Raw genomic sequence first — 18,359 nt, 5'->3', positions numbered from 1 at the left:
TTGTGGCAGCCATGACTGACCGCCGCTGCACCGCCTTGAGAAAAGGAGGTTAAGCTGGGTGAGGAGGGGATCTGCGGCACCCCCAAACCCCTTCCCAGATCCTCCCTATCTTCGGCTGCCTCTACAGGGCAGCCTTATCCTCCAAATCCATCTGGATCGGAGGCACCAAGACGGCGAGCACAGCAGGGATCGCAGAGAAACGCAAATCCCTGCTGTCGCCGAAGCCTGGCAACCTGGAAGCTCCAGGCTCAATTGTTTTTATTCTTTCCTCCCCCCCCCCCATTTTTGATAGATAGAATACTTTATTGGCCAAGTGTGATTGGACACACAAGGAATTTGTCTTGGTGTAAATACTCTCAGTATACGAAAAGATACATTCATCAAGAGTCGAGAATCATAAGGTACGACACTTAATGTTAGTCATAGGGCTTATAGGGTTTTGTTTATTCAAAAGAAAATTAAAATGCAAAAAAAGGACAAAGAACAAGAAAAACACAAAGTCAAGAAATTAAAAAGGAAAAAACTCAATATAGAAACATCCCCTAGATGAATACTGATTACTAATTACTACAATATTAGCTGAAACAGCCCACCCACCCCCTCAAATTTTTTAAACTAGTAAATCTATTTACAACCTTGTCTTTTATATACTATATTAATGATAAAATAATTAACTGGAATAGTAATAATAACAAAAACAACAATGATGATGATGATGTAATAATAAAAAAAAAATCAAGATTAAGGTTTCAAAACCCTCTGTTAATGAAAAAGTGAATGGGCATTGGTAAATTTATCTGAGAACGCTCTTTCTATCTATGCTGCTAGAGAGCCCAGGATGGGTATGACTCCTCCTGATGACATCATCAAGCTGGGATTGTCCAGTATAAAAGTAGCAGACTATGGGAGAAACCCCCCAAGCTTTGGCGAAGATACTTGACAGACTTTAGTGAGTGTCTCTGAAAATCAAAACAGAATTGTGAGCCATAACATACCTCACCATAATCCAGACGCAGCAAGGGAGGGCCTGGGCTCTCTAGCAGCATAGTTAGAGTGTTCTCAGGTAAATTTACCAACGCCCATTCTCTTCCATGTTGCTGCGAAAGCCCAGGATGCAACATACCAAAGTCTTCAAGTCCTTGGGAGGGTCCTCATCCGGTCCCTCACTCCGAAGTAGGCACCACTCGCTGAAGAACCTGTCTGCCAAAAGCTGCGCTTGTGGAGGCGTAGGAATCCAGGCAGTAGAGTCTGATGAACGTAGACAGGGATGTCCATGTAGCTGCTCTGCAAATCTCCTCTAGAGGTGCCTGGGTGGCCCAGGCAGCCGAAGTTGCAGCACTTCTAGTGAAGTGTGCTGTCAAGCCATATGGTTCTGGCAGAGCTTTTGCTTTGTAGGCCTGTGCAATGCAAGCCCTGATCCACCTGCTTATGGTGGCAGGAGAGGCCTTGTTTCCCCAGTGGGAAGGGGAAAAGGATACAAACATAGCCTCTTTCTTCCTAAATGTTGAAGTGCATTTGATATAAATTCTAAGCGCCCTTCTAACATCTAAGGTGTGCCACTTGCACTCTAAGGCGTGGTGTGGACGGGAACAAAAATCAGGAACTACTATGTCTTGGGATCTGTGGAATACAGAATTTATTTTGGGTGCAAAGGTAGGGTCTAAACGAAGAACAACTCTATTGTCGTGAAAAGTGCAGAGGTCCTGCCATATAGATAGAGCAGCCAACTCTGACACCCTTCTAACTGAAGTGATGGTTACTAAGAAAACCACCTTGAAGGTCAAGAATTGAAGGGACACCTTTCCAGGGGTTTGAGGGAGGTTCTGTTAGGGCCTGGAGGACCTTGTGAAGGTCCCAGAATGGGAACCTGTAGACCACAGGAGGGCGGAGATTGGAAACCCCTTTTAAGAATCTCTGAACTGAAGGATGATGGGACAAGGAAGGAAAGGAATCCCAGGAGATGACTGAAGCAAGAGCCACTACTTGATGGTGTAAAGTGTTAGGAGGCAGACCTTTGTCAAGGCCATCCTGGAGGAAACAGAGGACCTGTGGTACCCCCACTACTGTAGGAGAGAGACCTTCCCTGTGACACCAATGACAAAAAACCCTCCAGGTGGCATACGCGTTGTAGAAGATTTACGAGATGTCTGGATAGTAAGGATGACCTGGTTTGGGACATTGGCTTCTCTTAACAGTTGCCACTCAAATGCCGCACAGTCAATTTGAACCACTGGGGATCCAGTTGAAGCAGTGTCACCTGATATAGTGAGATCATGTGGTCTGGAATCATCCAGGGGGTGGCTACAAACAGGTTCACCAGATCTGCAAACCAGGGTCTCCTGGGCCAATGGTGGGGCTAGGAGAATCAGCTCTGCCTGTTCCTCCAACATCTTCCAAATGACTGCCAGAATGATGGGGGGAAAGTGTAGAGGAGACCGGTGGGCCATCTGCTCTGAAGTGCATTGGTCCCCTCCACTCCCTGAAAAGGAAACTTGGTGAAAAATCTGTTTACTTGAGTGTTTTTGGGAGAGGCAAATAGGTCTACCTCCGGGCTCCCGAACCTGAGGGAGAGATCCCTGAAAATAGACTGGGGAAGGGACCATTCTGTGTAGTCGACTGGGCTCCTGCTCAGCCAATTGGCCTGGGAGCTGTCGACTCCTGAGATGTGGTCTGCTGTGATAGACAGCAGATGTCTCTCTGCCCACCTCCCCAAACTTTCAGCTTCCCTCATGACCTGGACCTAGTGCCCCCCTGCCAGTTGACGTGCACCTTTGTAGCCATGTTGTCTGTCAACACTAGCACACGGGACTCCACTATCCTGTCCTTTAAATGTTTCAGGGCTAGATAAATGGCTCTGAGTTCTAGCCAGTTTATGGGCCCAGTCCTGTCTAACCGGGACCAGATCCCTTAAGCCATGAGAACCTCCACGTGGGCTCTCCAACCCAGGAGACTTGCATCGGTGGTGATGATCAGTCTGTCCAGTTCCTTGAACGGGAGACCCTTCGAAAGGGCTGGGGAAAGCCACCACTTGAAGGAATGGCGGACCTCTGGAGAGAGCAGGACCTTGGCAGATGTGTGGCTGGTTCCTGCTCATTGAAAGGGGAGCAGGAACCACTGTAGAGCCCATAAGCGTAGCCATGCCCACGAAATGATGCCTATGCATGAGATCATTTTGTCCAAAAGTTTGGACAACAGCAACAGGGAGACAGTGTGTTGACACTGGACCTGTAGAATGATCTTGATAATGATGATCTCTGCCCTTGGGCTGGAAACAGAAAAACTGGGCACAGAGTTGTGTCGATGATGGCTCCCAGATGGAGCAATCTGGTTGTTGGGAAGAGATGGCTTTTCTTGGAGTTGATGGAAAAACCATGGTACTGGAGGCAATGGAGAGTGATTTGAAGATCTTGATGGGCAGAGTGGGTGAAGGATGACAGGATCAAGATGTCGTCCAAGTAGCATTGGATTCTCACTGGAACAGACCGGAGCAAAGTCACCAATGCCGCCAGTAACTTTGTGAAGACTCTTGGGGCAGACCAGAGCCTGAAAGGAATTGCCCGATACTGGAGGTGGGAATTCCAGTAACAGAAACAGAGAAACTGGTGATGATGAGGTCAGATGGGAATGTGGAGGTAAGCTTCCATGAGATCAATGGAAGAGAGGTGATCATCCTCCTGAATGCTTTTCAGAACAGAATGCAGAGTCTGCATTTTGAAGCACCTATATGGGATAAACTCATTCTGAAATTTAAGGTCGAGAATGGCTCACATCCCCCTGAGGCCTTAGGGACCACGAAAAGGCAAGAATAAAGCCCACATCCACATTGTAATTCAGGGACTCGTTGAATGGCCCTTATATCGACCAGGTGACTAATGGCCTATTCCATAAGTGCCCTTCATGAACTCTCCCGGGAAACGGGGCAGAGTAGAAATTTTTCTGGGGATGGTGAAAGAAATTCTAATTGTAATCCAAAATTACTGTATTGAGTACCCAGGCATCTGTTGTTGACTCCTCCCATCTGGAAGCAAAGGAGGCCAAACGACCTCCAATGGGAGGGGAGAACAAGAGATTTAGAACGACAGAAGGAGCAACCCCCTCCCCCACAAAAGGGCTGTTTACCCGCAGCTTGTTGTGTGCTGGTAGCCTCATGGCATTGATCTTGACGCTGAGAATACTCTCTCTGAAGTCTGGAGAAGTGAGAAGCATTTTCAGGCCTGAATGAGGGAGGCCAGTATAAGGTAGGGCAGAGGTCTGCCCTCTTTCCTGTTGATTAAAGGACTTTCCTTTTGTCTTTTGTTTCAATAACCAATGGGCATCTCCAAACAGCTTCTCACTGGTACATGGAGCAGAAGCTAGTTTCCACTTCCATCGAGGCTCCGCTTGCCAATTTTATAGCCATAGCAGTCTCCTAGCTGCCGCTGATGACACCATGGCCCTGGAAGAGAACTTGGCGGTGTTAGGGTGGTGTCCACCGAGAACTCTGCTGCTGCTATGATCTTATTGAGGTCTTGATGCAACCTACAGTCTGATGGAGGTATGCAGCCTTGAAGTTGGGATAGCCAGCGGATGGAAGACCTTGTAAAAAATGATGCAGCAGTCAAGGACCGGATGGCCCAAGCTGAGGCTTGATGGTTATGCTTCAGTGTTTGTTCGAAGCGTTTGTCTTCTGCCTTTAGAACATCCTCAGGCTCAGTTGGAGTGCTTGAGAAGGAGGCCACAACTGGGGCGTCTACTGGGGGAACTGCCAGAGCCATAGCTAAGGACCCACATTGTAGAACCGCCTATCTTGGGACAATAGGCGGGGACCTGCAGTGGGGAAGGCAAATGGTTCCTTGACTAAGTCAAGAAAGATGATGGGGGAAGGAAAGACCTCCGAATTAACAATGCGTTTGGAGAAGAGGGAATCTCCATGCCCCGATTGTACCACTTGAGGCTTGGGTGCAATTTCCTCTGCTGACAACTGGGCTGTTACCAGTGCCTTGTGTAGGAGAGGTTTGAATAAAGCGGATTTGAATACAGAAGCCGAAGAAGGCTGATCAGGCCTCAGATCTTCCTCTTCTTCCAAGAGGTTGGGGTCCCAGATTTCTCCCTCTTCCAGATCAGAATCAGGCTGTGTTCAGATGATTCCTCATACTCCTGAGTGAGGTCCACTCTTTCCGCATAGGTAAGATGGGCCCTTTTTTCTACCTGGAAAGGTTTCCCCTTTGGGGAATCTGAGCTAGAGGAAAAGCCTGGAAGGAAGGCTGGGGTCTGTCTGAAGGCCTGAAGATGTGTTGAAGCCCTTCTGCCAGACCCTGTCTGATGGCTAAGGATACTACTTCGTTGATGTCAGAAGATCTGCCACTCAATGGAGGATCTGGGGGCCGAAGTCCTGCTGCTGTTGGAATAAAAGTGGCCTCTGGTCTTGATCAAGAGCCGCTTTGGGCCACATGGGATAGATGAAGAAGATCCCAAGGAGTCTGGGTGAAGTTGGGACCTGACCTGCTCAAGTCTTGAAGTCCTGGTTGGATTTCAGGTCGCTCTGGGGACCAGGATTGAAGAGGAGCTGAGGTATCTTCCCTCTCCCTAGAAGTAGCTGGCTGAACAACTGGAGGATTGGCTAGTTGGGAAGCCTGTTGTAGTTGACCCCTCATTTGTTCAATAGTTTTGCTGAACTGCCTTTCTAAGCCTGCATGCCTTCGTTTCTCTGCCTTTAATTCAGCTTGGAATGTTTTCTTAGGTCCCAAAGCTTTGGCCCTAATCTTGGCCACTACCTCCCTTTGAACAGACTGGGAGCGTTGTCTCCTTCTCTTTCTTTTGCCAGTTTGGGGGCCTTGAGAGATCAGGCCTGAAGGCTGTGTGTGGACCTTGTCTTGATCCATAGTATGCACAAACAGACACAAAGGTGCTGGAAGCAATCCTCACTATGTGCTGTCTATGCAGTAGCCTGAATAGGAGCTTATGAACCATAGAAGCTAGCCTTTGGGGGATGATGCCACCTAAAATGGCCACTCACTACTTTCTTTAGAAGAAGAAGCTTTCAAAATGGCCACTCGCAAGAGCTACAGGCTACGCAGGGGTTAAATCACTCCTTAGGCTGTAAACAGCCCCGAACGGCGAAATTGGCAATAAAGTGAAAACTGTGGTTTTAACAATCAGCTGAGAGGCGCTGTTATCGCTGATGCAATCTTTACGATCGTGGTGGCCGAAATAGCTGGAAGTGGTGGCCCACTCTCCTGAAGGCACAGCTACACCGGAACTATGCCAATGATATAAGATAGCTTTCACATTTGTTGATAACTAAACTGCTTTCAGAGACACCAGCTTATAATCAAAAGAAGCTGAGTCAAAGCTGGGGGGTTTCTCCCACAGGCTGCTACTTTTATACTGGACGGACCCAGCTTGATGATGTCATCAGGAGTCATACCTATCCTGGGCTCTCGCAGCAGCATGGAGTAGAAAGTTAATTCATTCTGGATCAAATATCCACATTTGTTTCTTAATTGTCTCTTATCAATTGTTGTCTAATTAAACATATATAGTCTTCATCTAATGAAGACAAAGTCCCAACGAAGTTCAAATAGAAGTAATTTCTAACTACATGTAAATAAATCCATTCTTCAATCTCTCTCAGTCTTCATCAGAAAAAAATTGTCATTTCTCCATTTAGTCTGGCTTCTAGCAGTGTATGGACATGCAGGCTTAATGCCCAGGATCAACTCTGTTCTCCAACATGGGAATATTACTTGGTTTGCAACTTTCAGATCAGAGTTTTTTTCTGAATCTTTATCCAGAACTAAATGCTTCTGCATATTCTCCATTACTATTATCAACTCATCAAACTTAAAAAAAAAAAAAAACTTTCGCTAAAGCTAAGAAAAACTGTTGGGTAGTATTATTTCCAATGAATGTTCCATTGTTAGTGACCTCTCCTCGTCAGATAATTCATATTAGAGCAGGTCAAGTTCCTTTATGCTATCCAGCACCCCCATACCCACAAAATGCTAGTGGAAAGCAAGGACCTACACAGAGATGCAACACATAACTCTGTTAGATAGAACAAAACATAAACGTTTCCAGTGACCCTGGCTAATAAAGGAGTTGGAAAGGATTCCAAGAGCCAAGTTCTCCATATTTTAACTAATTTGTTATGACTGTTAATGCAGTCATAGACATTCTGAAAAGACAATGATAGAGGATTGTACTTAACAGAATGCCTTTAAAAAAAAAACAGAGTCATATGAGATAGAAGCTTGGCCGTACATGAAAGATAGCCCTGTTGCCTATCCTAGACCAGATGACTGGCTATGTTTCTCCAAAGTGTGAAAAAATTTCTTTTCATAACTAAACTAACCCACTGAAGAACATTTTATGAAGATTTTCTTGTTTAAGATGGTGATTTAAAATTGGAAATGATGTGACAAAAGTTGTATCATGCCATTGCAACATAGATTCTACCACTTTTGTACATCACTACAATAATATAGCTTGCAATAGCATAGTGCCATGATTCTTTTACCCTTTCCAGTTGATTCCTGTGCTTAAAATAATTTAATCTTAATGCTGTCCAAGAAACAGATCAGTAGGTTTTTAATACAGTCATTACATACTATGAACACACTAAGGCTAACAGACCTGGTATAAGGGCCAGAAAGTATTACTATCAGGCACAAAGAACCAGGACCATACATAAGTTAAGAATATTTTTTATTCAGGCTTATACACAAGAAACTAGTCAACTAATATTTGCTACTAAGCTGGCACCCGATAAGGTCAATGAAATTCAAAAGGGGTTGGGCTTAGACCATTTGTGGTAATATAATGAATTTAGACTGATAACTCATTTAACTCTGCCCCAGCTCTGTCTCTTCTTCTCCATCATTTTCTTATTCTTATGTCAGTTTGTTTTCAAAACTGGCTCAATATTGAGAGCCAGTTTGATGCAGTGGTTAGGGCCATGATGGTGAACCTATGGCACGCACGCCGAAGTGGCATGCAGACCCATCTCTCCGAGCATGCCAGCCGTTGCCTGTTGCTCTTCTGGGTTCCTGCATGGGAGCACCAGAAACCAGAAGAGCAGGTCCCCAGCACGTATGCACACGCTGGGAAGCTGAGCTTCCAGTTTCCATCACCTGCATGTGTACCAGGCAGCTGCTGCTATGGTTTCCGGCGTTCCTGCGCACACGCACCAGGCAGCTGCTCTTCCAATTTCTGGTGTCCCCTCCCCCGCCGCACGCTCCCATTTCAGCACTCAGTGCTGAAAAGGTTCTCCAACACTGGGTTAGGGCATCAGGCTAGAAACCAGTGTGAGTTCTAGTCCCACCTTGGGCACAAAGCAAGTTGGGTAATAGTCACTTTCTCTCAGCCTAGGAAGAAGGCAATAACAAACCACTTCTGAAATTTTGCCAAGAAAAATGCAGAGATTTGTCCAAACTTTTGTCAGATGTCAACACTGACGAAAGAATAAAAATGAACAAACTATAAATAAATAAATTCCAAAACATCTGAAGAATCTTTTAAGACTGGGTTTGACTCACTAAAAAAAAGCTGTAGTTTAAATTTATCTTTTCAATTATGATGGGCCTTCATTGCTAATAAACAAAGTTTTATATTGCATAAAAACCATATTTTGTTTAAAGTAAGTATCTGTGGTTATGTGTTTCACCAATGCAAAAAGTTCATTTCCAATTTCCCAAATTCCATCAGTCATGTAAGACTTGCTTTTAAAATGTCATCAAACCTGGCTATTTGAGTTGTGTGCAGTCTGCAAAGTCTATAAATACCTTAAAATTGTACATCAGGCACGGTGCTTCTATGTTTTAAGGAATACATTAATAACCTGATTTGTACTTTAACATTCTGTAATTTTAAGCTAATCTGTACTTTATCATAACAAACCTCCATCTTTCTTACAACTTTACCCATCATTAAAAAAGTTTTTAACACTGTGATTAAGTGATCTGTCATGACCAAGGTTGCTATTGAAAGCAACAGTTTAAACCACAGAATAACATAAAGATGATTGATTATACAAACTAATTCCTGTTTCAAAAGACATTTCTCCAGAAAACATATGCTGATACCAATCAGGATGAGCCTGTCTGTTAGCCTGAATTGTGAAAATAATTATTCCACTACATTAATGCAGTACAGTTTTTTACCCCAAATTTGGTGCTGATCATTTTTTCATTTAGCTCCCTGTACTACAAATACCTATAATTATTACTTAGTCAATCTGCCTTATTTTTTTGTAATTTTTGCTTCTAGATAATTAGCATTTTAAATGTTTTTCTTACAGTCTCACATTAGGATACTCTACAATGTTATGAAATTATATTACCTAAAATATGCCGTTAGCAGTATTGTGCAGCATTAATGTATATATTATAAAATATTTGTAATGCAATATTATAAAATTCTGTGGAGTTAATTACCAATATAGAATTTCTACCCAATTCCATTTTGGAAGATATTTTTGGGACTTTAGATTCAGGAATTTGTCTAGTAAAATTCTCTTAGGTTTCCCTTAAAAATTGGAATTTGGGGGTGGATAGATTTTTAAGCACATCAGACAAAAAATGGCTGTGATACCTTTCTTAATTCTATTAAATTTGTGTAGCAGAAATTGGTATTAGTAGAATGTGGCAGAGGAAATTATTTTTTCTGCCATCCAAATTTTTACAGTACAATTGAACTTGCTATTTCTGGAGCTCATCCCATCCAGCTTTCAAGACAAAGCTTTATCATAAAGACCATTTATTTACTCACATTATTAGGCTCTTTTATGTATACACTCATACACAGACAACTCAAGAGAAAGAGGCATTTGCCTTTGAAGGCAAATCTTAAATATTGAATCTGAAAAAGACAAAGGTATTTCATTTTATTTTTGTATGCTAAGTTAAATGTAGAAAGATAAAATAAATAAGCCCAGCTATTTAAACTGAAACATAATTGATATTATTAAAGAATGATTGAATCTGCAAACCAGTAATCTACATGCTGATTCAGTTTTCTATCCACAACCAACTTAAAGCTCCTGATCAATCTTTTTAGAATTATTCAAATCTTCTAACAGAGAACTGTCCTCTTGAAAGTAGAATTCTCTTGCTAGAGATCTGGGACAAAGGAACTAATAGACTAAATTGCCATCTTACTGGCAACCCTTCTTTTTGTACGGCATTTAAACCCACCAAGCTGCAATCATCTTGATCACTTATGAGCAACTACATCTCTTTAGTGAAAACTAGCTTTACTTGTTTCAATAATACTAAGCTGGGCTGTTCATCACCATTTTTACTCCCTAAATGCTTAGCAGCTAATTCAAGGCAACGTGTGTCATATTCTTTACTTCTGCTAATCTTGAAATGCTAAGAAGAAATAATTAAAAAAAAAAACATCATCCCCTCTCAATGTTTATGGAGATTCTCAGCATTCCAGGTCATAGTAGTCCCAAAGGTATTTTTCAAGAGGCAACTGTATTTTCTGGTTTTTCTTTGAAAACATTTCGCTTCTCATCCAAGAAGCTTCCTTTGAAACATTTTCAAAGAAAAATCAGAAAGTCCAGTTGCTTCTTGAAAAAGCACTTTTGGAATACCACCACCCCGCCTCAAGTTGCTGTGGATCAAACAGCAACAAAATCCCCTACACACATGCATATACACACAAACATACACACAGGAAAAAGAAAACAATTTTGCAAATCCCATTGGAAAGAGAAGGGAAGCTAGTTCAGATTAAGAGAACTGGAAGGGACCTTGTGGGTTATCTAGTCCAACCCCCCACCCCCGCAAGCAGACCCGACACAATTTCTGACAAATGGCAGTCCAATCTCTTCTTGAACATGTCAACTGATGGCGCTCCCACAACTTCCGAGGGCAAGCTGTTCCACTGGTTGATTGTTCTCACTGTCAGAAAGTTTCTCCTTATTTCCAGGTTAAATCTCTCCTTGTTTAGTTTCCATCCATTATTCCTTGCCTGGTTTTCAGATACTTTGGAAAATAGCTTGACCCTTTCCTCTCTGTGGCAGCCCCTCAAATATTGGTACACTGCTATCATGAAGCAATTCCATAAAGTCAGCATTTCCCTTACAGGACTCTACTTGCCTTGGTTCTCTGGCAGCCTGCCATTTGCAAAAGCTGCAAGAGGTTCAACACTGGTACCATGCATTGCCCAAAATCTCTTCCAATACGATCAGACAGTACCAACGGGAGAAGAGGCTCTGGTAGATGCACAGCTCTTGGAAAATATCCAAAAGGCAATATGTGCGCGCAACAAAACAGAACTGTTTTAGCTAAATTACTAGAAAAGGGCACTAAAATTGTTGCAGTTAAGGGTTATACGTCTACTGCAGAAAGTATAGAAAAATTTTCCCAGAGGATGCTGTGCAAAGGGTACAGTGTCACTTCTACATAACCACGTTTGCTTTCAAACGGAAACGGTAATCTTTTTAAAAATTTATTTATTTATTTATTTACTTATCGCTTACAAGATAATAGGTATAAGTATAAATATGAGTAAGAATATAGGAAATAGGTACGAATAAATGGGAGAAATAGGACAGGGATGGTAGGCACAATTGTGCACTTATGCACGCACTTAGGAATGGGGTGAGGTCAATAGTGGATAGTTTGAGGTTAAAGGAGTGGAGGTTTGAGGATATAATAATAGAGTCAGGTAGTGCATTCCAGGCATTGACCACTCTTGTTGCTGAAGTTGTACTTTCTGCAATCAAGTTTGAGGCAATTTACATTGAGTTTGTATCTGTTGTGTGCTCTTGTATTGTTGTGGTTGAAGCTGAAGTAGTCATTGACTGGTAGGGCATTATAGCAGATAATTTTGTGTGCTACGCTTAAGTCTAACCATAGGCGGCGTGGTTCAAGGTTGTCCAAGCCCCAAATCTCAAGCCTGGTGATATAGGGTATTCTGTTGCAAGCAAAGGAGCGTAGTACTCTTCTAGTGAAACACTTCTGGACTTTCCACTACTCTCAGTTACAGCCATTATTGTTGGTCAGAATTTCAAATGGAAACAGTAATCTTCTATCTATCTATCTATCTATCTATCTATCTATCTATCTATCTATCTATCTATCTATCTATCTATCTATCTATCTATCTATCTATTTATTTCTTACAGGACTTTGCCACCCCAGATCCATTCCCACCCTATTTCATTATTATTGTGGGTAAAAATCAAAACTGGCTTTTTGCTTAGAGAACATATATGATATGGATCTTCAAAAATGGAAGGAAGTAGAAGGAACTAAGACGTGTTCCCACTGGAGATCTGCCACAGTACGTATAGTTGCAGAGGAGATACAATCAATCCTTGAATAATAGTAATTTATTACCACTAACAGTACTGAAAAACTGGCTTATGCAATTACAATATTTGTAACTTCACCATAGTCATGTGATTAAAATTTGGGCACTTAGCAACTGGCATGTCTTTATGCTTAATAACTGTGTTGATTCACTTAAAGACTGCTGCAAAAAGGATCCTACAATCAGGTGTGAATCATTTAATGATCGGATCATTTAAGAGCGCAAATTCTGGTCTTAATTATAGTTGTCAGTTGAGAACCATTAGTATCTGCACTGCAAAACAGATTTGCAGCATTTTCTTTGAAGCAGGAGGTGAGCTGGAAGTCAATCAATTCAGCTGCAGAAGGGATAGAGGAGCCCCAGAAAAACACAGTGACACAAGAGTAGAGGACCATTCTAGGACCAGAGGATAGAACTCCTACAGATAGCTAATACAAAGGATGCTAATACATCACCCAACTGAATTCTGACTTTAAGTTCCACATCTCATGCATTTTGCATTGGGCTTTAACTGTGCTTCTCAAATGAAAAGAAAAATATAGAAGTTAAAACTCACAACATAGATAACTCCATTTTAATGGCTGATCCAAAAGAGATGAACACAGTATACCTAGTAGCTTGAAGTATGAGAAGTCAAAGAGCCATATCTCCAACCCGTCTAGACTCCAGACAACAGACATGAAGAGATTATACTGTCAATTCAGGTATTTCTTGTGTCTGTCAGATCACTCAGAATGACAAAAAATTACATGTATATATTTCAGAACACCCACACCCAAATCTCAGTAATAAATAAATAAAGCAAGAGTCCTGCCAGTGCCGTAGCAGAAATTTGAGTGTAATAACTTCAGACAGTTTAGCAATTATGATAACGATACACCAAGATGTTTTGCAGTCATTTGCAAGCCAAAGCGGCTCCCACAAAAGCATGCACAAGCCAAAAATATGAGTCATGCTCAAGCAATTTTGCTATGGGCCATAAAATCACTTTGTGTAAGTTAAAGCTAAAACTGTATATATTCTATAATATTTCTCTACTGTGGTGAGACGGAGATCTGTTAGTATACTATCACAGATAATGACAAAAAACAAATTCTGTCTATAAAAGTTGATTGCTGCACAAGTCACCCTTAAACTGTTCCGGGAACAGTAATACAGATGGTATACTTTATGCTGCATTCAGCAACAAAGAGACACAGTCCATCAAGCACACACCGCACTGACTTCAATTTGTTTCAATTTTAGCCTATTGTAAGGAAGCATTCAGAATTGCACTGCCACATGGTTTATTCAGCTTGTTAAATTTCCATTATACTTTACTCTTCACCCTACAGCTTATTGCTTTTTTACGACCAATTTCAGATTTTATTTCATCCTTACCTAGCATAAACATTTAAGCAACAGCTTAAGATAATAAAATAAAAGATGCCTAAAAGGGGTTATGTAGTATCATGGCTCATATATGGCTGTAGCTCGGGGGTGTCAAACTCAATTTCATTGAGGGCCTCATCAGGGTTGTGTTTGACCTTGGGGGGGGGGACATGACCAGCTTGATGTCACTCATTGAGGTTCCATTTTCGGCCACGACAGCCCTCCTGGGCTCCATTTTCGGCCTCAAAGTCCTCCTGCAATCCTCTGCCAGCGAAAACAGAGCTCAAGGAGGACACACACGGCCCATCTGGGTGCCATTTTCAATCTCCTGCAACCCTCTGCCAGTGAAAACAGGATTCAGGACAGTGGTGGTGTTCAACCGGTTCTGCCCGGTTCTGGAGAGCCGGTAGCAACGATGAGCAGCGGACACAGAACTGGTTCTCTCTGCTGCTCTGTGTTTGGCCCACCTGCCTGCTTGGCCTCCCATACTCACTTTTATGGCCAGAATTCAAAGCGCAGCTGCTTTGCATGGCACAGAATAGAGCTGCGTGGCAGCTGCTGCAGTGACCAGCATTGTGCAGGCTTGCAGGTGGTGAGTTAGAATGCCTCTGAACCTGCGCAAATGCCTCTGAACCTGCGCAAAGTGCACGTTTGGCACACTCATGCATGAAAAGTGTGTGCAAAGCGTGCCCACCGAACTGGTAGCAACTTTATTTGAATACCACCACTGGTTCAGGAGGGGGCCTCCCGAAGCTCCATTTTTGTTGGCAGACGCACTGTGGGCTGGTCATTTGGGTGGGCCAGTGGGCCAGATCTAAGAACCCGTGGGCCAGATCTGCCTTCCAGACCTTGGATATACTGCTGCGGACTAAGACATCTTTTCTGCAAATCTCTTTCCTACAATGTAGAAAAGCATTTTTCTTCCACTTCAATATTAATATGAACTCTAGGAATAACTGTGATGACTTACTATGGACACCTATAGATTATATACAATTAAATGCTGGAAAGCTAAAAAAGCATCTATTCTGGTGAACCTTTGGGATAGAACATCTATTTTCCTGAGTTTTCCACATTACTCTTTGGGCAATCTCACTGTATAATCAAGAGTTGTATGAGTATGACCAAAGAATATTTAAAACAGTATCATTTCCCCATTCAACAATTCTTTCAATTACATTAAAAAAGACAGACCTAATATATTGTGTCACATCTGTTTAATGTTTCAGAAACTTTTTTTTTCACAATGTTAACTTTTTGTGAAATGAGGATAAGTTGGTAAAAGTGTGAACATTTTATCATTATATAAAATATGGAAGATTGTTTAGAGGGGATTTTTCAGGCATGTTAAGGAAATAAAAAATAAAACTTCTCTACATTCTGCAGTCTAGAGGCCACTGAATGGATCTCCTAATTTCAGTTATTTACAGAACAAAAAATGTCTACTGATTACATTATTAATCCAACCAGTTATGTTTTGAATGTATTGTCCATCAAAAGAGGACAAAGACATTATTTGCATAATTTTATTTACATATTTAGAATAGATGCAACCATTCAAATAGTAATATAATTAAAACTCCCTATGACAGTAGGGAAAATGAATGTTTATTTTCTACCTACTTTGTCAACTGTATAGCTACCTTCTAATGATTTATGCTATCCTTATAAATGCAATCAATCAATAAATTCTTTATATTTGCTTAACTTTGGATTACATATATAAACCAATAGTAATTCTGGCCTGGAAGGTCCAGAGTTATACCTTGACATATCTTGATTAGCTGTGGAAGCCAAATAATTTGACACATTTAGACTCGCAGGGGACACCAAATGTAAGCAAAAATTATCTTTGGCAAAATAGGGCATATGGATACTGTGTCTGAAACAGGTAAAATCAATTATTTCTAGAAGTTTGCAGAAAGAAAGACTAAAATTAAACAGCAAGTCTTTCCAAGAAGCTGATTAACCTGGCTATAACATTTTATAGAACTAAAAGACAGCACTTTTTTGAATGCACTGATATCTTGTGAGCTTGGTATAAAACATGGAAGTTCAATTAGGGTAAGAACCTATTTAAAAGTATTAAAGAACACTTTTTATTGCATAATTCTGAATGAATGAAATCAAGGTGTTACATACATTCTAAAATGAAGTCAATGGCAATGAACCATAATCAAGTTAACAGCATTAATAATTAATTATGAACATATCCATTTTAAATGTGCTGGGTATATCTCTTTAATTTATCTTAATTACTGTAGCATACAGGAACATTTCAAATACTGAAGTTCCTTGGTTTCACAAAAGGACTGATTTCACATTGCATCAGATAATTATGCCTCTGAAATGATACACTAATTTAACTCCAATATTAGGATCAAGGTTAAGCCTCTTTTAACTCAAGCTCAACTTCTGATAATTACATGATCACCTCTATGTAACCTGCTTGGCAGTAGTTTGTGACTGCCTTCTTCCAGGTTGTTTATCATTTTTCATTTTACATTCTAGTCCTTCGCTATTCCTTGGTGGCCTCTTATTTCATAAGTGCTTGCTAGGTGTCAGGAAAGAAAAGCAACAAAATTTTAGGTTGCAAGTATATAAGGATTATGTTTGTGATGTTGTATCATCATGGGCATTATTACCTTTCAATCATTATTGCTTCCTGCAGAAATTTTGTTCTATTCAAATATTAAGAAGGCTCTGCTTAGCTTTCCAGATCAGACAGAGTTGACTGTATAAATATTCTTTGAAACCAATTACAAAACATCCAAATATTAATAAAAAAAGATTAAGTACCTCTCCAACATCATATATCCAGATCCGTCCTTCAGAGTCGCCGACTGCTACTTCTTTTCCAGCCTGGCTCCAACGAACACGATTGAGGGCAGAAGCTCCTTCAATGGTCACACTAGCTGTTGGAACCTATCAAATATATTATTCTAATATGAATAATACATTTATAGAACACTTACATAGGAAGGAATTTATTGTCTTTTACATGAAGAATATGAAAAGAGAAGAGACAGCAGAGGAAAACCAAACTATTAAATGGCAGAAAGATTTGTGGACAATACATGAAGACCAAGGGACTCAAATGTTTAAGTTTTTGTTTTTTTTTAATCCAAGCTTCAGACATGCTAAAACCAGCACTGCTTTTTTTTTCCTTTCCTTTTCTTTTTTTGGTATGGCCTAATAGATCAAAAGATGACTGGCAAAGACTAATGAGCTTACATGTGGTACCAAGCATAAATTGAAAACTGAAAGATCCTATCCTTGTAGCTTTATATAAACATTTTACTGACCTCAAGCAATTAGTTTAGAGGACACAGGATGAGATCAGAAATAAGCAAACAAACAAAAAAGAGGACTACAAATGGGGAATTAATAACTTTCATGTTATTTCTTCTACTTACATCTCATTTTGCAAAACTGAAGAATATATTGTCCAAGAAAAGCATATGAGAAGCTTCAAAACTAAACTGGTCTAATCAAGAGCACAGCAGTGATGCTGAAAACAGGTCTACATATTCTGTACATTGCACAACAACTATAAGTAAATATGAAATCTGAGGACTGAAATTGAATCAACTCAGCTATCTGAATTTAAATCAATTGGTCAGAGGCATCACGGACCATATCGTGACATATCACAATGTTTTTGCCTTTGCAGAGCCAGGGTGGGCTCCTCAAAGGCAAAAACGGCCTGTGGGCTGCCAGTTGGACAGGCCTGGTTTAGATGTAATACATGTATCAGCTGGAATACCATCTGGATCCTCATGTTTGCATAATTTCCATTGCTTTATAAAATCAAATTATTCAGTAACAAGTAAATATTACAGAAATCGATTTAAATTTTAGCTCATAGATTTGTTTGTAAGATTATTTTGAGCAAGATCTACTCGATTTCTTACCAGTCAACAGTCATTGGCTGGACCTATGAATTTTAACCTACTAGCAAACATTAAGATAAAAGAAAGGATTGCAAAGTGGACACACTCAACTTTGATGTTCTCTTTTATAGGATGGAAACTATGTGTTTCTTCCTGAAACTTTGCCTTATTTGTCAAAAATAAGGTTAGCCTGCTTCAATTGGCAGATTTAGCCCTCCGCCCAAAAAAAAGATTTATGAAGGATCAACTTTACTTCTTAGCTGATGTTCTGAGATTCTTTAGAATATTTTCAACAGAATTTATACAAATAAAAATAGCTTAATATTTTTAACAGAAAATATGACTTCTTACTTAAAAAATAACTCAAAGTAGTTTAATTTTTCAGATGTTGATGCTTGATAATATTTGACAAAGATAATATAATTCTATAATTAAGAAGCAATTTTTATTTGTATAAATTTGCATTTAAAATCACACACATATATAGTACTAGAATATATATGAAGATCATCTGATGGAGTTTATTTGATAAGTGAATTAAGAGGTTACAAAAAAAAATCCAAGACTTTGGAATACTATCCTTAGGACTTCTTATCCAAAACATCTGACTGAACTTTCCCAAGCTTTCCCTTTAACTGCCCCAAGCTTTTCTATTTGTTGAGTTTATTTAGTATTGTTTTAATTGCTTGTGCACTGCTAAAATGCAGGCTGGAGAATTCTGGGAGTCGGGCCATATATCTTAAAGATGCCAAGGTGGAGAAAACACTGCTGCTGATTAACATATTACGTTGT

At 40.5% G+C, this 18,359-nt stretch overlaps 1 protein-coding gene across 14 annotated transcripts in view; it reads right to left on the bottom strand.

Moving 5' to 3' along the window:
* The window catches only part of DYNC1I1 (dynein cytoplasmic 1 intermediate chain 1), a 274,890-nt gene that overhangs the window by 11,769 nt on the left and 244,762 nt on the right, over positions 1–18,359 (bottom strand). For 13 of the 14 annotated variants that reach the window (XM_087915831.1, XM_087915834.1, XM_087915835.1 and 10 more), the window contains one exon: positions 16,474–16,599. The exons of the other annotated variant lie outside the window; for it this stretch is intronic. In XM_087915831.1, coding sequence (XP_087771957.1) covers positions 16,474–16,599 — 126 coding nt within the window. The remainder of the gene's footprint in view (positions 1–16,473; positions 16,600–18,359) is intronic. 14 annotated transcript variants of the gene reach the window in all.

This window comes from Pseudonaja textilis, chromosome Z (assembly GCF_049901715.1).
Source record: "Pseudonaja textilis isolate UNSWEBS1 chromosome Z, rPseTex1.2, whole genome shotgun sequence".
NCBI classification, from domain to species: Eukaryota; Metazoa; Chordata; class Lepidosauria; order Squamata; family Elapidae; genus Pseudonaja; species Pseudonaja textilis.
The sequence above is the reverse complement of the archived record's forward strand: the minus strand, read 5'-3'. Positions and strand labels throughout refer to the sequence as shown.